This window comes from Notothenia coriiceps, unplaced genomic scaffold (genome assembly GCF_000735185.1).
Source record: "Notothenia coriiceps isolate Sejong01 unplaced genomic scaffold, NC01 NC01_scaffold00008394, whole genome shotgun sequence".
NCBI classification, from domain to species: domain Eukaryota; kingdom Metazoa; phylum Chordata; class Actinopteri; order Perciformes; family Nototheniidae; genus Notothenia; species Notothenia coriiceps.
Window position 1 is genome coordinate 44 of NW_011341095.1, and position 19,915 is coordinate 19,958.

Below are 19,915 nucleotides of genomic sequence, written 5' to 3' on the forward strand. Positions count from 1 at the left end.
CACTGTGGTCACACCAGTGAATTGTGACATGTAACATATTGTGACATGTAACATAACATCAAGTCTCTGTCTTTGAAGTAAGTTGTGTACAGTATGACTGATAGCCATCAGTTTAAATATACTCATTGTACAGCAGGCAATAATATAATAATATATATATTAATCATTAGGGAAGCTGAGGAACGTTGAACAATCTAATTTATGAATTTGATTTGAATAAGCGTCATTTTCAATCACTTCGTTTGCCTACCTGTGTGCTCTTATTATTATCGTCCTGGGAACACTGCAGATGTTTGTTTTTTTTAACAACTACTGACGTCTGCTCAAGCGGGTGCGTCAAACCTGCGTCAGACTTCGTCGTGACTTGCCATAGTAATTTCTCCAGAACTGATTTATCCCACAACACAGCCATAAGCACGTGGATACCAGAGGTGTGGGAAGGTGTTTTGCACTGATGCAGAACATCGCACAGTTGTAATAAGCCTTTATCTGAACTAGTTGATGTTAATATAGCAAACCAAACTTGTGGCAGGCGTTGAGCTCCTGCGTCAGACTTTACGCACCATGCGCCTTGTGTGACTGCAGGCTGATTTCGCATCCCTTTGCGCGCAAAGATGTACACGGAGCCTGAATGAAGAGACCGCACACTCACTTTGGATTCATAGCCTACTGTCACGCTGACTCGAACGGTACATCCCGTTCTGTAGACCACACGAGGTAAGAATTGCAACCATTTTCTCAATTTAATCAATTTTTAAAGAGCTCTATGTTTGTTTCTATAAACTGCATTGTCGAGAATCGCTCGAATAACCAGCCCCGCACAGAAAACCACCCTCTTGATTTGACTCGATAAAGACGATGGTCAGCTTTTACCTCTCTGCCTGACAGATGGTGCTTTCGCTGCAACATTGACGGTGAGCGTCGCTCATTAATCCCCCGTGTCTGCCGACGCAACGCCATGTGTCTACATTTTGATCTCAAATATGACAACATATGCGGTGCAGCTGATAACCTGCTGACTTGTATTCGGGTTTTGCCTGCATCTTTTCCTTACCATCAATATGTGATTCATTTGACCTTGAATAAGCATCAGAGGTGATATTCACGTTCAGAGTCATTCCCCGAGCTGTGGCAGATGGGCCTGTGTGTCTGGAGCGTGCCTGAACATTTCCATGCAGGTGCTGTTTTGTACCTGTCCGAATTTATTTTTGTGTTCACGACCAAATCACTCTGGGGGGTGGCATCTGTGAACACCTTATATTTGACATTGACACGTTAATCTGTCAGTGATTGCTGCCTGTTTACCCTCCAATAGATCCCACAACACTGAGCATCATCCCCAGATTAGTCAATATCTATCGTCCTGTCATAGCAGCTCCATGTTATTTGCAGCAGACCCTCATGGAATATCATGTTTGTCCTTTGGAGATGTTAAGAGAGATAGGCGACCACTGATGGTGCAGGGATGGATTTCAATTTCGCAGGAGGAGCCATTGCTTAGCAACCAGATGAGATAAAAGTGGATCGTATTTTCGAAGAATAAACAGAGAACCTGTGCTGTTACATAATTAAAACCAAACTGTCCATGGCGAATTAGGAGATAAACAGTTAAAGGTATCAGAATAAACCTCTTAGAAGTCTGTCACCACCGGTCGTTTTAGAAAGTAAATATAAACTTCACTTTCTGCAGCACATATTCATTTATCGTCTTTGATCCTTAATGCTCCTCATTTAATGCATTTTATTCTCCGCAGTATAAAAAGAAACTCACCATGTTTCCCTCAGATAGAGATTGATAACTGAGTCATATCTGTGTTGCACTGCATGTGAAGTCCTGCTGTCTCTGTAATGTGCCATCTGTGTCAGCAGCACACGCTGTGAAAGTCTGAAAGTTGCTGGTGTAGTTCTGTATGAATTTAAAACAACTTTCACTGCACATGATTATAAAGAGTGAGAACCACCATCCTCATAAGTAGTGAGTGGTTTGTTGCTAACAACGGTTCCATTCATAAGAAAAGTAATGCAAGACATGCGTTAAAACTCCAATCACAACATCCAAAAACTCTGCAGTGTGGCCAAAAAATGTTTTGCAAAAATGCACATCATTGCTTCACACCTCATTTGGAGAGAGTTTGATGATGACTCAGTGTGTGTAGCTGCAGACTGCTGTGGGAAAGGTCACTACTGTTCTAGGATCTGTGTTGGGCTCTCAGCCTCCGAGCTGCTGCGTGTCGTGACTGCAGGGGCTCAGGCAGCAGCCACTGTTGAGGAATGTGATGTGCGTGCTGCTGGAGTGCCCTTTTGGGTGGGCTCAGAGTCCAGCCGGCTGGCAACCGTTTTTGAGAAGTCACTGTGAATAAAAGCCCTGCTAATTTCAGTTGGCTGCATCTGATTTTGGATTAAAGGGCCTTGTCTTCACATCAAACACCTCTGGTTTCGTTTCACTGTTCTTGAGTGAAAAGTCGGATCTAAACGTGAAAACGTCAAAGTCTGGTTTGCATTTCATTTCATTTCAAACCTTTATTTAACCAGATTGGTCCCATTGAGATCATATATCTCTTTTTCAAGGGAGACCTGCAGCAAATAGGTTCCACATCAAACATAAAACAACATAAAACAATAAAGGACATCATACATTATATTTACAGGCTACATTTACATAGTTATCGACATTTACAAGTACGCATGGCATCAAAGAGCATTTAACTTAGCCTAGCTTTAAAAACATGAAGAGGAATGAAATTGCTTAGTTTGCATCTCTCATGCAGCTGCTTTTATGGCATTTAAATAAGATGGTCTTCATCATTCACTGTAAAGCTGACCTTTAGTTAATTAGTAAATGGGCAATGAATGCTAACTGACTCATTTTCAAAAACACTACTCTTGAAGGGTCAACGGTCATGCCATTTTGAGGTTTAAATGCTTGCAGCTATGAAGGATTAGTTTTGGTGTTTACATTGTTTCCGAGTGTGTTTCACAGCAGAGGTAGGCCACCTCACCTGAAATGAGGATCACCTCTATAACATAATTCAAGAGCGGGGTTAAAAAAGGAATTTATGCAGGAGGATCTGACCTTCTATAACACAGTAGCTTTTATACTGTGTTGTTGTCTACACCATTTCCCTCAAGGGAGGCACTACACACAGGATTAGTGTTGGATTGGAGTTGCAAAGGGCCTCTTAAAAGGTGTCACATACCAGAGAACTTGGAGAAACTAACTTCAGGTTTCTCTTTTCAGGAGCACTCTGCTCTTGAAATCTTTTATCAAAACCTCTGAAATCTTAAAACGAACTGCAGACATAAGATGAGAAATAAATACAGATTTTATTAACCAAAGTAGCTTGTGCTTAAAGGCTTTAGTTGTATTGCCCCATGTTCGCCTGAGACTAACACACACAGAGATTGTTCTGCTATTCACATGACTGTACTTTAGCATAATGGGCTCTGCTGTGAAATGAATTGTAATTCAATGGTTTTGTCTCATTCAGCGTAATGAAGTGGATTACTGAAATACCTCACTTTATGCCTCTACAGTGCTGCAGTTTTACTACCAATCTAAAATAGTGTATGAGCTTACTAGCAAACAGGAAAAGCTGTGCACATTTTATGCTAAAATTCAGATAAAGTACTTCTTTCTCTAAGACCTATTTTCTGTCTGTCTCCAACTATTTCTCTTCACAGATTAAAAAAAATAAGCACAACTTTATTTCCCGTCTGATCCCCCTTCAGTCCGTCACCTCAGATTTCCCTTTTCGCCTCTACCGTCTTCAGCCTGAAGGAGATCCGGTGTTGCCGCCATGCCAAAGAACACCAAGGTGACGCAGCGGGAGCACAGCAATGAGCCGGTCACGGAGTCGGTGGCTGACCTGCTGTCCCTGGAGCACCCCATGGACTATAAGAACAGTCAGATGAGTATGGGTCTGAGTCCTGGTTCCACCGCTCCAGTGAAGGCCCTGATCCCCTCCCCAGACCCCGACGCAGAGGACGGCCGACCTGCCTGGAACAACAAGCTGGAGTACATCCTAGCCCAGGTGGGCTTCTCTGTGGGCCTGGGTAACGTCTGGAGGTTCCCCTACCTGTGCCAGAAGAACGGTGGAGGTGGGTGGATGTCTATACATGACTGTGTTCAACTTTTCTGTGTCTGTTTCAATCGGCCTGTCAGAAAACTACACACCCGACATTTTGTGATACAGACTTGACCTCAGTGGTTTTTGCTGACCTCTATATTGACGCTGTTTAGGAGTTTTTGTTAACATCATAATGTCCCAAACAGGTTAGCCATCATGATGCTAACAGCAGGGTTTTTCTATCCATTATAAGACTCAGGCATTAAACAGACATTGAACATTACTGCTACACAGAACGTGCTTTTATTTAATCAATGTTTAACTTACTGAGGATAATTGATTTTCTTCACATTGCAATTCCTTGTTGAAAAACTAAATAGCATGTGACAACTTTGATTTAATCATTTGGTTTGAGCATGACATTTGCATTTATCGATCCACAGTCTTGTAGCAACTATTTCCTGAGACATGATTTGATTAATAATGTCCACTGGTCTTTCGGATTGGTGTGACATGTAATGATGAATTGCTCAACCTTCATTTGCATGACATTATAGAAAGAATTTCGTCTTCCTGTTAAAGTCAAAAATATTATTCTCTATTTTCTGTCTTTTGTTGCATCTAACACACACAGCACTACCAGTGCTGTGTGTGTTAGATGACCAGTTACTCTTCACAGATTGTTAGCATTTCATTCAAGAACAATCCATTGTGGTGACAGTTTCAGCCACCTCGTCCAAACTGCCACAACATCTCAGCACCGTAGGCAGCAGACAGACTCTCAGCATTATTCTGAGTCATTAACCATCTGCTCAGACAAGTTAGTGAAGTGAAATGAAGATGATTACACACTGCAACAAGGCTTTTCTAAAATAACCCAGGATTAAATCATAGAATCTTAATATAGTTTTTATGAAGTTTACTTTGTTCACATAACCATATCATGTAAATAATATTCTCTGCCTCCATTTACCTTCATTTTTTATGAAAGGTATACTTCAACATTTAAGGAAAGGCACTTTCATCGATGACAAACACAATACTTTTTTCTGAGTGAGATAAATCAAACTCTTAAGAAGGAAGAAAATAAGATAACATCCAAAAATGTGAAACAGTTCCTTAGAGACGATGATTAATTATTATAGTAGAGTCGTACAGTGATTTTATGATCAAATCATGTAACAAAAATCTGTTATCTAACAGAGAGATTCCAAGCACATTGCAATTCATAACAAGTAAGTACATATTGTCGGTGACTGGTCTGCACCTTTTCCTCATTTCAGACCCAGCTCAGATTGCCTGCTGCCGCTTCCTCCTCTTTGATAAATTGCAGCCTGTCAAACAATTAGCCAGCTAATAGTGCAAGTCAGACTCTTTAACATTTCTGAGACGTCAGCAGCTACAAGATGAGATAATTTTCCCCCAGCAACACGAGGTAACATTGAAGGGTCTGGTAATATGCTCTGAAATCTCATTTTTTGCATTTCATTTGCTGTTCTTGCAGGTTTCTCTGTCATATCTCTTTGGTATTATGATTTGCTGCAAGGGTGGTGATGACTAAGATGGAGGAAGTGAAGTGTAAATACTGATTTCATGGGCTTTCAGACATTGTTGGTTTACCTTGTGTAGGAGGCGTGTGTGTGTAAAGAGGGTATTTGCAATGCATGATATAACAAAGATGGATCGTTTTAATCAGTGAGTGTGTATCCCCGTTGGATTTTCACTCAGTAGGAGGTGTTGCATTGTCTTGCCGGGGCTTGTTCCAGAGATGAGGACGAATAGTCTCTTGTCTATTCTGTCTTATCTTTTTCTGTCTCTCTCAACATTTCAACTCAAGTGAAAGTTTATATATGCTATTGTTTTTTTATCATAAAGACAATAATCAATAAATCAAATAATGTAATAAAGTAAAAATTAAATCTATGGGAAACAGAATATCATGTTGGGCTCATCTATCTAGCTTAGTGAGGTATGGAAGACAAATTCATTTATCCTGCCTTACAAATAAATAATTTTAGTAGTTAATGTGTATGATCTTGCTTGTGTCTCCTGGTGGTACTTGCATAATGTATGTTAACATTTGTCTTTACTTTACTGTTAACATTTGTGTTTCCTGCAGGACAAGAAAAAAAGGGTACCAAGTAAATGTTTTTAGGGGAAATAGGGAACAAAATGTTTTTTATGAAGCTGTCAAAAGACAAACGGATTAAGGAATTATGACAGGAGACTAAAGAGGAAAGGGTTTATTATCTTTATTTGTTACTCAAATCCACAATGACCCCCTGGATGGGTTTAAGGCCTAAAAACAAACCAATGGAAATAAAGTAAGTAGAGAGTGAGGTATTGCTCAGTGACAGGAAAATATGTTATATTAAAGGAAAAAAAGGTAAAGGCAAGATTACATTTATTTTAAATGACAGTGTGATTAGTCCAGTATTAGCTTTTAACTAATGCTAAACTTAACTAATATGGCTGCCCACTCAAAGCATGTTAGTTGAGTACATTTATCCTGGTTTGAAATCGCCATAATCATGTCTGAAATAGTTTTTATCAAATATATATCCAAACTTTGAAATTCAGAGAGCCAGATGAAAGGTGAAGGTCTAGTTCAAAGTAATGAGCTACTCCTGATCTTTTTGATCGTTTTGATTTCCCCTGCCTGTTTGCTGCTCAGAATAAACATCAAAGATCAGTAAAAGTAGCAGCACAGTCTCTTCTAACGGTCCAGATAATAATACCACACGATGAGACGACACTGTATCCCTGTCTTTGCTTCCTTTGTCTGCTGCTACCTCTAATAGCCCCTCATGACGTGATCAGTGTCTTTGATCGAGTCGAACGTCATTGGTTTTTGGTCTGGAAGCAGGCTGCTCCTCCCAGCTGTCCGTCAGCGTGAGCCCGTCCTCTCTGGCTGTGGATGGTTTTGTCTCCATGGTGCCCCTTCATGTCCTGACGTAAGCATGACAGACTGGACGGGACTTGTTGTCTATGAGAGCCGGCTGCTCTCTCTCTGCTTTGTCTCTTAGAGAGGTATATTTATGTAGACGTCGTAGACGTACAGAGCGAGACAGTGAGAGTGTGAAAGGTAAAATAGGAAGAGAAGGATGGATAATATGGAATTAATGCCAAAAGTAGAACCTGACAGAGAGAACTTAACAATGTCCCTCGGATTAGCTATCATGGATTTCAGCGATCCAGAGTAACTGTACACTTTGTATTAATGCCACCTTCCTTTTCCCCTCCTCTGTCACAGGTGCATACCTTGTGCCCTACTTTATTCTCCTCATCCTCATCGGCATCCCTCTGTTCTTCCTGGAGCTGGCAGTGGGTCAGAGGATCAGGCGCGGCAGCATCGGGGTCTGGAACTACGTTTACCCTCAGCTGGGAGGCATCGGGGTCTCCAGTCTGATGGTAAGCACCAACACGAGCACATTAACCTTATTTCCTAATGTATTCAAGTTTGACAAGGGACAGCAGCAGAAATCCTAAAATGGCAACAAAATATTTAATGGTTTACAGGTCAGTACTAAGATGTTAAAATTCATAGTAAAAACATTTCCGTAGGCAGTTTGTGATCTCACATTTAAAGTGTCACTGCACACACTCAACGTTTATTGTTGGAATATCAAACACTAAACCCTCTTTTGGCTTAAATGGTGACTGTAAAATAATTGTAGTTTAATTCATAAGTTCAGTTTAAACCATGTCAATAACAATGTAAATCAGTGGTTTACACAGTGGACAACATCCAGTGGGGAGGTTAAAGATTTAGCAATCAGATGATTATCTCCCCCATAAAAACTATTGTAACATAATGTTGACCACAGCCCCTCTTTCCACTCACCTGTCAATTTAAAAGCAACCTGTCCCATTAAACAGTTTGAGTGCCTACCTACTGGAGAAAGCCTGATTTATTAATGATTTCAATATATAGTGGAAAAGGCCATGTCACATTGTTCCAGTCAGCCGCACAGACTGTAAACAAAATATAGAGCTACAATTTCAGAAGATAATCACAGAGCAGATTACTTTTGTGAGCTTACAAACTGACAACCTAAACTCGTTGCTTTTAATGGGAGAATCCCAAATAAACCTTTTAGTGAGAATTTATGATCCCTCTTATAAAAACCCACTAACAGTAATATGTTTATATAATTATTGCAGGCTTTGAAGCAATGTGTATTTCAGATACTGAAACATCCAAAACATTTTTGGATTTGTATAGTATTTAAGATTTTCTCACTTTCCCTTCTAGACTCACAGTCGGACATGTAATGTGCAGACAACCTGCAGTATGTACTGTGTGACTCAGTCTGCTGGTCTCCTCTCTCTGTCTTGTATTACTCCCTCTTGATGTTTTACAGCAAGCGGCATGCAAAGATCAGCGCAAATAATCTGTCACAATCTGTCATAATCTGTCCCCATCATCTGTAGTGACCCTTCATGTCCCTATCCCATCAGCCTAAATCAGGCAGTGATTTCACTGCGTCAGGCTTTCTGTTCGTCACTCGTTTTAACAGTGTTTTAATCAATCTAGTGCAAAAGATTGGAGGGAAAGGTCTGGCCTGGGGCAGTGAGGCGTGTCACAGGCTGGATGTGGCAGAGGGAGATTCAGCAGCTATAAATACCTTCTCATAGAGGACCCCAGCCTTGGCTGCTGAGAGCAAACAGCTCAATAATTCATACACACTCCCGACTTAAGCTGTGTGCTCGGCATCTCTATCCTGACTTACAAAGAGGTGTCCACCTCAACAAAGTCCATGTTGTTTGTCCCCTGTGTTGTCTGTAGGTTATGTGCGGAGACAGTTGTTGTTTTTCAGATTGACGAGTATTGTTGTTTTATCTGATTTCCCCTCAGGTTTGTGGTTTCGTGGGCCTCTACTATAATGTGATTATCGGCTGGAGCATCTTCTATTTCTTCCAGTCTTTCCAGTATCCACTGCCTTGGGCAGAATGCCCCATCCAGATAAATGGAAGCCAAGCAAGTGAGTAGGGTCCCAGCTATGAATAGTTTCAGTGTCCATTAAACTACAGATAACTTTCTTAAATAATCAGTTGGTACATAAATGTCAGAAAATATTGAAAGATGTCTTATTTTGTCAGTCAAAAACCTAAAGAAATTCCCTTCAATATGCTATAAAACTGTGGAAAGCAGGAAATGTTATAAGAACATGATACATCAACTATCAAGTTGCTTCTTATATTTGGTCAATGGACTAATACATTCGTCGACAAATTGTTGCACAACACAGCAGCAACGATAACAGAGGTTTGCATCAGTATGGTTCCCGTACAAAATGCCTCTTCACTGTAAAGCCCCTGACACCAGTAAAATGAATACTGCAAGACAATTGCATATGCACCAGAGTGTCTCAGCAGATGCACACAAGGCTATGCAGGGCGATGCTTAAAGCTGAAGAACGTGTCTTTGTTGCTCTGCAGTGAAACAGCAGAGCATCTGCAGGATAACAGATACGTTTTTGTGCCGTCTCTAGCTGGGATGGCCCTCCACGTCATCCTACAGAGCCGCTCTGTCACTGAAGTCTGTCAGATGGGATGACCCAGCCAATAGTGTTAGTACCTAGAATGACTGGCAGCTGGTGGCTGTGGTGGAGGCACATGCAGGTTCTGGCAGAGCAACAGCACCAGCTTACATCTACTAGCTACTTTATTTTAAGCCAAATATTTCTTCCACGATAGTTTGTTTACAAAATATGTTTATCTGATAATATCCCAATCCCTGTAAAACTCATGACCAACACTATGGCAGCATTGTTTATGCCATATTTTCCCCTGTCCTCGTTGTTGTTGCAGTCGTGGTGCCAGAGTGTGATAAAAGCTCGGCTACCACTTACTTCTGGTACCGCCAGACTCTCAACATCACCAGCTCTATCGATGACACGGGCGGCCTGAACTGGAAGATGGTTCTGTCCTTGCTGGTGGCCTGGATCCTGGTCTGCCTGGCTGTCATCAAGGGCATCCAGTCATCTGGGAAGGTACGGGGTCTCCATGGCTTATAAGCAGGGGCACAGCCTGCAAATTATAGGAACATTCAGTCCTAAAACCCAAACATTAGTTTGCCTTTTTAGCACTTCCAGTTCCCTTGCCTCGAAGTCAATGGGTTTTTGGTCAAATTATGTCTGTGGTCAAAACAAGCCTTACAGATTTTAACAATCCTCCACATAAAACACGTGTCAGTAAAAAACCCGCAGAATTTTGAAGCTTTAACATGTTTTAAAAACAACGACGAAGGGAATAAGAGCGATGATATACCCAACCAAATGATGTCGTCCCTGCAAGTCTCTTTAGAGTCAACCTTACCATAGACTTTATAAAGATGCTATCAAAAAATAATTTCAGGAGCTATTTTTAATCCTCATCAGTGAGTGTTTTATATACTTTGCTAATGCTTTTGATCTTAAAGCCTCCCATCACTAGTAGTCTACTTTCAGATCTCATTTATATTATGAAAGAGATAAACATGCAACATTAATAAGCTTAAACTATACCAAGCAAATACTGGTTCAGAATGCAGATGGGAAATGCTGCTATTGGCAACAACTCCAACAACATCCTGTAATCCCGATCCAGAGAGTGAGTCATATTTCAAAACGCAACATCCAGCGCACACTTTGAAAAGGAAAATACTCAAATCGCAGAGGTCTGACAGTTTATTTTTAAACACTAATCGTGGTAATCCAATTAGTATCGTTAGCACTGCATTGATTCCCTGCAATGCTGGAGGACAGAATTTTGACGCATCCATCCAAACCTCAAAGAGTCCTTTCCACTTTTGGTAAGATTTCACAAATTCAGTGCAAAGCAAACACAAGTCAGTTTTGGGATTGATTCATTGTGTGTGTGTGTGTGTGTGTGTGTGTGTGTGTGTGTGTGTGTGTGTGTGTGTATTTTGGTCCTCCCTGTGTGAGGCCTTCGAAAAGCGTGTCCATGGCAACACTGTGTAAGGGACTTGACTTTCTCTCTCTTTTAGGTGATGTACTTCAGCTCTCTCTTCCCGTATTTGGTGCTTTTCTGTTTCCTGGTGCGAGGTTTGATGCTGAAGGGAGCAGTGGATGGCATCGCTCACATGTTCACCCCTAAGGTGAGAGAAAAAGTAAAACAATGAAAATCTAGAACAGCGTTGCATCTGCAGGATTTGGGGGAACTTTCCCCATTAAAATAATATAATATGTAGTACTTTGCTAAGATTGTCCACAATGTAACTGTAGTGTGCTGGAGGGGAGTCTTGGTTCTTAATCTGATCACTCATTCACAGACTATTAGCACGACAGACATGTAACACAAGTGACACTTTGTCTTTGCAAGCTGCTCAGCTGTGAGTGGTTCATGTTTTTTGTTGCTTCCCCAGTAAGGCCATTCAAATCCACTCATACATAAATGTCATTTAACACAGTGTGTCCTGTGTTGGGTTGATGTCCCCCTCTGGTGGTGAACATCTTTAATACCAGAAGAAAAAAAAATCATTACATACTGTACGTTTAAAGATTGGAAATTCTTTGTTTTTAGGTTGAATGTAGTGATGGAAGTAGGTTGTATTCATATCATGTCAGATGACAGAAAGTAGTAACAACAGAGGGAGGGCTCAAGGGATTTAGAGTTTTTGGAATAAACTGAGATTAACTTTTGGCCTCCGGTTATGTCATGAAGCTGATGGTTCACATCATTATAATGCATTTTAAAGTAAACTCAAACAGTTCTGTTTCCTCACAAAACAAAACATTAATATCTTAATTAAGAGATAAGATTATATAATTGTTTTAATCTGCCTGTTTCCAATCACATAGTTTCCAAAAATGCCAAATGCTTCATTACAAGGGGGTTAACATTGAAAACATGAGAAACTTGAAATGACGAAAGACATGTATTTTTACATTTTAAGGGCCTGCTTGAAATAAATTATATTATTTCTCTCACAGTTAGCAGTAGTTTCTATCAAGTGTTCAAAGGGGCAGAATATATATAAATTGTTGTAAATAAACTACTTGAAGGCAGTATGTCAATGTCTAAGGGGTGTTTAGGAGGTTAAATGACAGAAAATATGACATTTCTCCTGTATTCTCTCTAGTTGGAAAAGATGTTGGAGCCGCAGGTGTGGAGAGAAGCAGCCACGCAGGTGTTCTTTGCTCTCGGTCTGGGCTTCGGAGGAGTTATCGCTTTCTCCAGCTACAACAAGAGAGAAAACAACTGCCACTTTGATGCAGCGTTGGTCTCTGTCATCAACTTTGTGACCTCCATCCTCGCTACTTTAGTTGTGTTTGCTGTCCTGGGATTCAAGGCGAACATCATGAACGAGAAGTGTGTTGTCGAGTAAGTGTGTTGTACTTTAACAAATGCTACCTGACTAATCCCTCTTTGGCAATCGTTTCATACTAAAACCTGCACTCACCAAAACATCCTTCTCCACATTTTCTATTTTCCTTGGCAGTAATGCAGAGAAGATTATTGGCTTCCTAAACACAGGTGTGCTGAGCAAAGAGCTCATCCCACCTCACATCAACTTCTCTCACCTGTCCACAGAGGACTACACGGAGATGTACGGCGTCATTAAGACGGTGAAGGAGGACATCTTCGACCAGCTGGGCCTGGACTCCTGCTTGCTGGAGGACGAGCTCAACAAGGTCAGAGTCGTAACATAGCTTCACTATAATTAATTCAACTGAAAGTGGGTGATTTCCCACATTAGATCACTCCTTTGTATTCAGCACCTCAGCTATCATTAGCCACCTTTGACCACCATCTTTGTTTCTACGTCCTCCAGGCGGTTCAGGGCACTGGTCTGGCGTTCATCGCTTTCACAGAGGCCATGACACATTTCCCTGCTAGCCCCTTCTGGTCCGTCATGTTCTTCTTCATGCTGATCAACTTGGGGCTGGGCAGCATGATCGGCACCATGACCGGCATCACCACGCCCATACTGGATGCTTTCAAGATCCGCAAAGAGATCCTGTGTGGTGAGCAGACTGTCTTTAATTTGACTCTCTTTAACTGGATGAACTTAAATATATGCGATACTCACAGGCTGTTTCTTCTTCTCTTTCTCAGTGGCTTGCTGTGTCATAGCCTTCCTGTTAGGCCTGCTGTTTGTGCAGCGCTCAGGGAACTACTTCGTCACCATGTTTGACGACTACTCCGCTGGTTTGCCTCTCACTGTGGTGGTGTTCCTGGAGAACATCTCTGTAGCATGGATCTACGGCACTGAGAGGTAATGCGGATAAATAGACTGAAGCCACCTAGGATATAAGTCATTATAAGAGAGCTTGTAGAAGTGTGCCGTGTCTGATCCATTTGTAAAAAGAGTGTTTTGAATGCTTTACAATTTATAGATGTGAAAACCATTGTTATGTGGGCAATGACACAAAATAATGATCATTCACACGTGTCACGAATCTGAATCTATCACTCTTGATTGTATGGTACATTTACATCCGTGACTTCAATAATGTAACACCAAACCATAATATTTGACCTTAACCTAAACAATTAATTAGTTTGTAGTGTTGTTTCTATTCTGAATGTTAACCAAATGTTTAAAAACGCATTCAGGTTGAATGATGATGGTGATGATGCAGTAGGACTCAGGAATCTAAACTATTGCCCCACTCTCTTTCACTTCCTTGCAGGTTCATGCAGGACCTGGAGGACATGCTTGGTTTCAGGCCGTACTCTTTCTATTACTACATGTGGAAGTACGTTTCTCCAGCCATTCTGGTGCTGCTCATCATCGCCACTGTCATTGAGATGGCCATCAGTCCTGCAGGATACAACGCCTGGGTAGAGGCTGAGGTGGGTGTTGTTCTGGTTTATCTGGATTTATACAAAGAATGAACAAATAAAGAGTTAAAACATGCTATTTTATTTTTTGCATGTTGTTGATTTCATCCTCTTGCCTCTGTACCTCTGTTGTTCTGTTCCAGGGAGCAGAACAATTCCACAGCTACCCTCCCTGGGCTTTAGCCATGGCCTACTCCCTCATCGTGGTGGCCATGCTGCCTTTACCCATCGTCTTCCTCCTCCGCCACTACAACCTGATCTCGGACGGCTCCAACAAACTGTCCGTCTCCTACCGTAAAGGCATGATGAAGGACATCTCTAACCTGGAAGAGCAGGATGAGCAGCGTTTCATCCTCGGCAAGAACCCCAGCGAGGCTCCTTCCCCGATGCCCGCCCCACGCCCTTACCTCGGCCCCGGCGGCACCCAGGAGATGACCAACACCAACTACGGCACCAGCACCAAGACAGGCTACCAGAACATCGGCTCGCCAGAGTCTGAGCTATGATCCACTGAGCTCAAACAACCTCCCGTCCATTAAAACCCCCAGCCTTGATGGAGAGAGGAAGAAAGGGAGCAACCAAGGAAGTCAAGAGGAAGAGAAAATCCACTGCCGGTTGTTGCAGCATTCATAACACCTTAACCTCCAGAGCTGAGTCCCTATCCCTCCTTTTCTGCCCTTCCGCCCCCCGCCTGAGATTCTTCCCCGCAGGAGCCGTAGTGCCGATTTCCTCTCAATCCCAGCTGTGATGAAGGGATCAAGGGAATGTGAGTTTGACCAGATATGACCACCTTTTTCATCTTTCAACGAAATACAGCGGCAGAGAGAGAGAGGGGAGGATGGATTTAGAAGGGTCCACCGCAGGCTTTGTTTTGTAATGAGCTCTGACTGAGGTTAAGGTGTGTGCGGCTCTAAAATGCTCTACGTTGTACTCAACAGCATGTTCACCAGTTTAGGAGAAGGATATTTTTGAGACAGTCAGATGTTCCTAGATCTAGGAGATCCTCATCTTGTTGATGTTCAGTTATAGCAGAGTGTTATTTGTGGGGTTAGGATGGAAGGAGACTCAGAAAAAAAACATATATTTTCATGATCTATATCAACGTATGAGAACATCTCTCATCCTGTAAACAAAAGGATAACAAATGCATTCAAAACAGTATGTAGTAAGTGATTCCGATAGTGTAAACAGTTTTACAAACACCTTGCATCTGAATTGTGCCTATCATGCATCAGCAATAATACCAGTCAAAGTAGGGTACTTTACGTCAAACTGTGGATCTCCTTCTATCCCTTCTTTCCCCACTGATGTAGAATACTGTATATACTTGTTGTCTAGTCTGAGATGTCCCTGTAAGTCGTGTATATAGTCTACACAGCAGTAGTACGAAACAAAGGGAAACTCTTCTTCTCTTCATTATACTCCCATGATCCCCAAATCACAGAAACACGCTATAATTGTTTAGCATCTCTGAGCCTTAAAACAGAGCAGCATTTCTCTTTTAAACAACCTCTTGTTTCCAACCGCATTGCACATCTATGTGCTGTTCCCGTCGTGGCTGGTCTAGGCAAAGCTTTTCCATTTGAATCAATCACTTGAATCAATTGTTTCCATTTGTATCAATGCCTTAGAAGGGCAGAGGTGACAGTGCACCAGCGAAGATGAGCAGAGCAGCCTCAAGCACGCCTGTCTGCATGTTGGAGAGGCATACATAGAATAACTGGATAATGTGAGTATTGTCTCTGTGTACATGCAGATGTGCGTGTTCAAGTGTGTGTGCGTCAGTCTGCCACTGAATGAGAGCTCCCGGTGACCCTGCCTCTTTAAAAATAGAGCTGCGTTACCCAGGGGAAGCCGTGGCAACGCACCATAGTTACAGATCCTCTTCTGATGTGCAAGAGGAGAAGAGGAGAGCAGACACCTTGCTTTGTCTGCTCCACCTGCTCGGTTGTTTGCTCAGCAATACACAGATGAGACAGTTTACTGTTGAGGTCGTACAAGAATATAAAGCATCTATGTTGTTAGTAAGAGGTTCACTGCCATGCCACGCTGTGGAGACATCATGTGAACCCTAAAAGGAGTATCCTGAGTTTAATTGTTGTACATTCCTCAAATTGTAACCACGACAGACATCATTTCATACGCACTAAAATGTACACTTTGATGTATTTTGTGAACTAAGGTGTGGAAACTTAAAGCCTTTTTTTAACGTAAATATCTTGTATGAAAATGTACGTTTTGGGGTTTAATGTGGAAATTGTGCAGTGATATAAATGTTTGGATTAAGTGGTAATACAAGGATGTCACCACTGGGTGTCTCTGCTGGCTAGTGGAGGATTCAATGACTCTCCATCTAGTGGCCCCTCCCTGACAACACCAATACAGAGACTGAACAGATGTAATGTGAAGCACAGTCAGTCACATTGTTTGGTGCCTGAACAGCCTCTCTGTTTTCTGTTCGCCTTATGCTTTTGTCAGTTTTTTTCTTCTCGATAATGTAGTGTGTTGAGTTTGGACCAATGTCTTGTCTCATTCACTTGAGCACTTTAATTAGTTAGAGACCCTGGAGTTGTCTGTTTAGTACAGGTTTGACAAAGGTTTTGTCATCACAATAATGCTGCCACAGAAGATGATTTAATCAGCAATATTTATTTAGAGAGAGAAAGAAGTCTGAATATCCATGAAAGGCTCAAATGTGTCGCAAGCCACTGTCAAAGACAGTTAGTTTCCTGTGTGTTTGTACGACAGATCTTTGAGAATTTACATTGTTTTTATGCATTATGTTTGAACAGCGTAGACGGGCATGTGTGTCTGGTGTGAATTTTGCCCTGTAATCAAACCAGTTCTGATTGATGCTTCCATGGCTTTGATAGGTCCTCCCTATTTTCCCCAATGCAAGTTTTGACCAATTCCTAAGCTGTTCTCTATATATGTGGTTGTGTGAATTCTTACATGCCTCTTACATCTGCTCAGGTTTTTAGGCACCTTAATTGTTCCTACTGTAGCTTTGTGTTTATTGAAGGTATGAATAGTTGAATTCATACCTTCATACCCCCTATAACGAACATTTAAACACAGTTTAAAGTCTAAAAATGCCAGATTATCCCCCCTTTTGTTTTGCGCAAATTCAGCAACTACTGCAATAACATGTTGAAAATAACAGATGTTTTTGGTCAAATGGCTTACGACATGAATGGCACAACAGGTGACGGCACCTGGAGCTTTGGATTACAGTTAAAGCACATTTATGGAAGCACAGGAAAGTGAGCACAAATTAGTTTCATGGCATGGTGAACAAGAGCCAGTTAATGATTACAAAAAAAAGTCTGTATGGGTGAAGTTGATGATGTAACTTGTAGATTATGTTAGTTATGGTCTGAATCCTGCTTCCTACAATGGGTTAATGGAGGATAAGTCTGCACATTTAATTGCACAGCCGTCCACAAGAAGCTAAAATGCACCACAAGTCTGTTTGATCTGCACAAAAAATACATGAGAAAACGTCTGATGTGAGAGCACAATCGAAACACAAGACATGATGCACAATTTGTCACATTTAGCCAAGGATTTTCCACTTCTCCACTCCAGGCACAGCAGGTCTTTGCTAAATGCTTTAAAAATACTCTGCACAGTGGAAACAAATATCAGCTCTGCTCAGTAATAAGATATTGGCCTTCAGAATTGATATTGCTATTTATCATTGAAATCAAAGACTCTAACTCCAGGGTCTCTTTGTCTTGTCCATGTGTCAGCTGTGTTGCATTATGTACTATAAAGCAACTTTTCCGGTTAACTCAGTTGAATAACAGTGATTAACTCATCAAAAATAAAGTAATAGTGTATTTATTTAACTGTGCATATAGTCTTTATGTGACAAAACCCAGTTATATTTATAGTATTTAAGATAATGTATTTAAACTGTACATATTGATGTACATTCTGATAAATTCACACTGAATATCTATAGAGTAACATGTGTATACTTGAGCTGTAAATAATAACTGTATATTTTTGAGATATTTTTTGATTTTTGTACTGTAGGTAATATTACTTTGCTGTCTGTTAGTATTTGGTGTTAGTGTACGGTTGTATCAAAATAGCTGAGCGACTGGGATTGTGTGTGAGTGTATGTGTATACGTGGGTGTATGTTTGTGTAATGTAGGTTTTTGGTGTTTAGGTGTGTGTTTCTTTTCTCCTCTCTCAGTGTTGTGTGCTGCTGATCTAATCCTGTTGTTACAGTGAACTGGGACCACTAATGTAAGCAATCTCTCTTCTGTGTTTCTCACTGGAACGGTGGCGGCTGCCAGCACAAAACTGAAGCCAATGTTTGACAATGAGACAGAAACTGATCTGTTTTGGGTGATGAGAGATGTACTGTACAAACATGTTGGAGCCAAAAGTTAAATTAAAATTATCACTTTTATTAAACAGTCCATGGTGTTTGACTTATTTATTCTGATGTACAGTATATGAAATAAATGAAAAGATGAGTTATTCAGTAAAACAGATTGGTAACACTTTATTTTAAGGTACACAAATTAACCATCAACTAGTTGTTAATTAACATGCATATTAGCAGTATATTGGCTCTTTATTAGTCATTATAAAACACTTATTAATGCCTTATTCTACATGACCATATTCTACAAGTAATACTCCATTAGTTGAGAGTTTTTCCGCAATAACCCTCTAATTAGCGCTTATTTATTAAGGAAGTTGTTGTACATGAGTTTTGGTCTTAATATGCTCTGCTCAATATGGGCCTAATAAGGCAGTAGTACCACAATAATAGTAGTTCTCCCATTATAACACTTAACAAATATGATCTGTTCTTATGTAACAACACATGAAACTATAGGTGTTAATTAAGTCTAAATAACTGAAAATTAGGTATTTCTATCTAAGAACATGTTCCCTATTTTAAAGTGAAGTCTTGTTCATAACCAATAAGCTAGTAGTTTGACTCTAATTAGGTATTTCTATCTAAGAACATGTTCCCTATTTTAAAGTGAAGTCTTGTTCATAACCAATAAGCAAGTAGTTTGACTCTAATTAGGTATTTCTATCTAAGAATATGTTTCCTATTTTAAAGTGAAGTCTGGTTCATAACCAATAAGCTAGTAGTTTGACTCTAATTGACCTGGGGCCTCATTTATAAAGGGATATGCGCTCAAAAAATGGCGTACGCCAGTTTCTACGCAATGTTTGCGATTTATAAAATACTAACTTGACGGGAAAACGTGCGGTCCTCCACGCAAACTCTAACCCATGCGTACGCACTAAGCACAAAAACGGGAGAGACGAGAAACTGCGACACCGTTGGCAGAAGGAAGAATGGAGAGAAATATGTGGATAATACCATAAATAAACCGTTACATCTCATTTATCATATATGAAGAATTCATTTTTCAAACATTGATTAAAGCCAATCTTAAAATGATTAAACAAACGCCTGTTTGCGACTCCTCAGTGCACACAAAAACATAACTTGGAGAAATAAATAAATACGGATATGTTATTTAAAACCACCTCGAATATGTTGTGTTAATGTTATGAAATGTTTTCTCATAAATGATGCGGTAAGCAAGAGGATAGAATTATGTCTAAACTGACGCCGTTTTGCATTTCTATGTTGTAGATACGAGCATGGTTCTATCACGTTTAATCGTGTTTTATGCCGTTTGCCAAGACTTGATAAGTCGCTCGTGAAACACAGGAGGTATGGAAACTAAGAACACCATATGTGGTAAATTGTACAGCTAATATAACANTTGTAACACTCGCGGGGCATAACACTGTGTGTCGTGTGTCGCTGGGGATCGTCTCCGCCTCACTTCACTGGACGCGACCAGTACAGTTAATGGTGAACACCGTCACAGACTGCTAGGCAGCCACTCGTACAGAACGGTCAAGCACCCACAGCGAACGCGCCAAAATAGAATCTCTGGCGCCGCCCTGAGCACTGACAATTTGTCGTGGGAGCGCCCGATTAAATTTACTCCAAAGGGAAGGAACCCCTGACAGAAAAGCGTTTGAGAACCACTGATCAGCAGCG

At 40.9% G+C, this 19,915-nt stretch overlaps 1 protein-coding gene across 2 annotated transcripts; it reads left to right on the forward strand.

Annotated features, from left to right (window-relative positions):
- The first annotated feature begins 409 nt into the window (after positions 1–409).
- Positions 410–18,293, forward strand: LOC104944562 (sodium-dependent neutral amino acid transporter SLC6A17-like). Of its 2 annotated transcripts, none has more exons than XM_010770110.1 (12): positions 410–717; positions 3,682–4,098; positions 7,321–7,478; positions 8,926–9,052; positions 9,882–10,063; positions 11,059–11,169; positions 12,154–12,395; positions 12,514–12,706; positions 12,847–13,039; positions 13,131–13,290; positions 13,709–13,871; positions 14,003–18,293. In XM_010770110.1, exons 2-12 carry the CDS (start codon positions 3,798–3,800, stop codon positions 14,363–14,365), a joined length of 2,193 nt encoding a protein of 730 aa, XP_010768412.1. In that variant the 5' UTR covers positions 410–717; positions 3,682–3,797; the 3' UTR covers positions 14,366–18,293. The 2 variants fall into 2 exon arrangements, with proteins under 2 accessions (XP_010768412.1, XP_010768413.1); XM_010770111.1 differs by having other exon boundaries at positions 3,730–4,098.
- Positions 18,294–19,915: the final 1,622 nt, after the last annotated feature.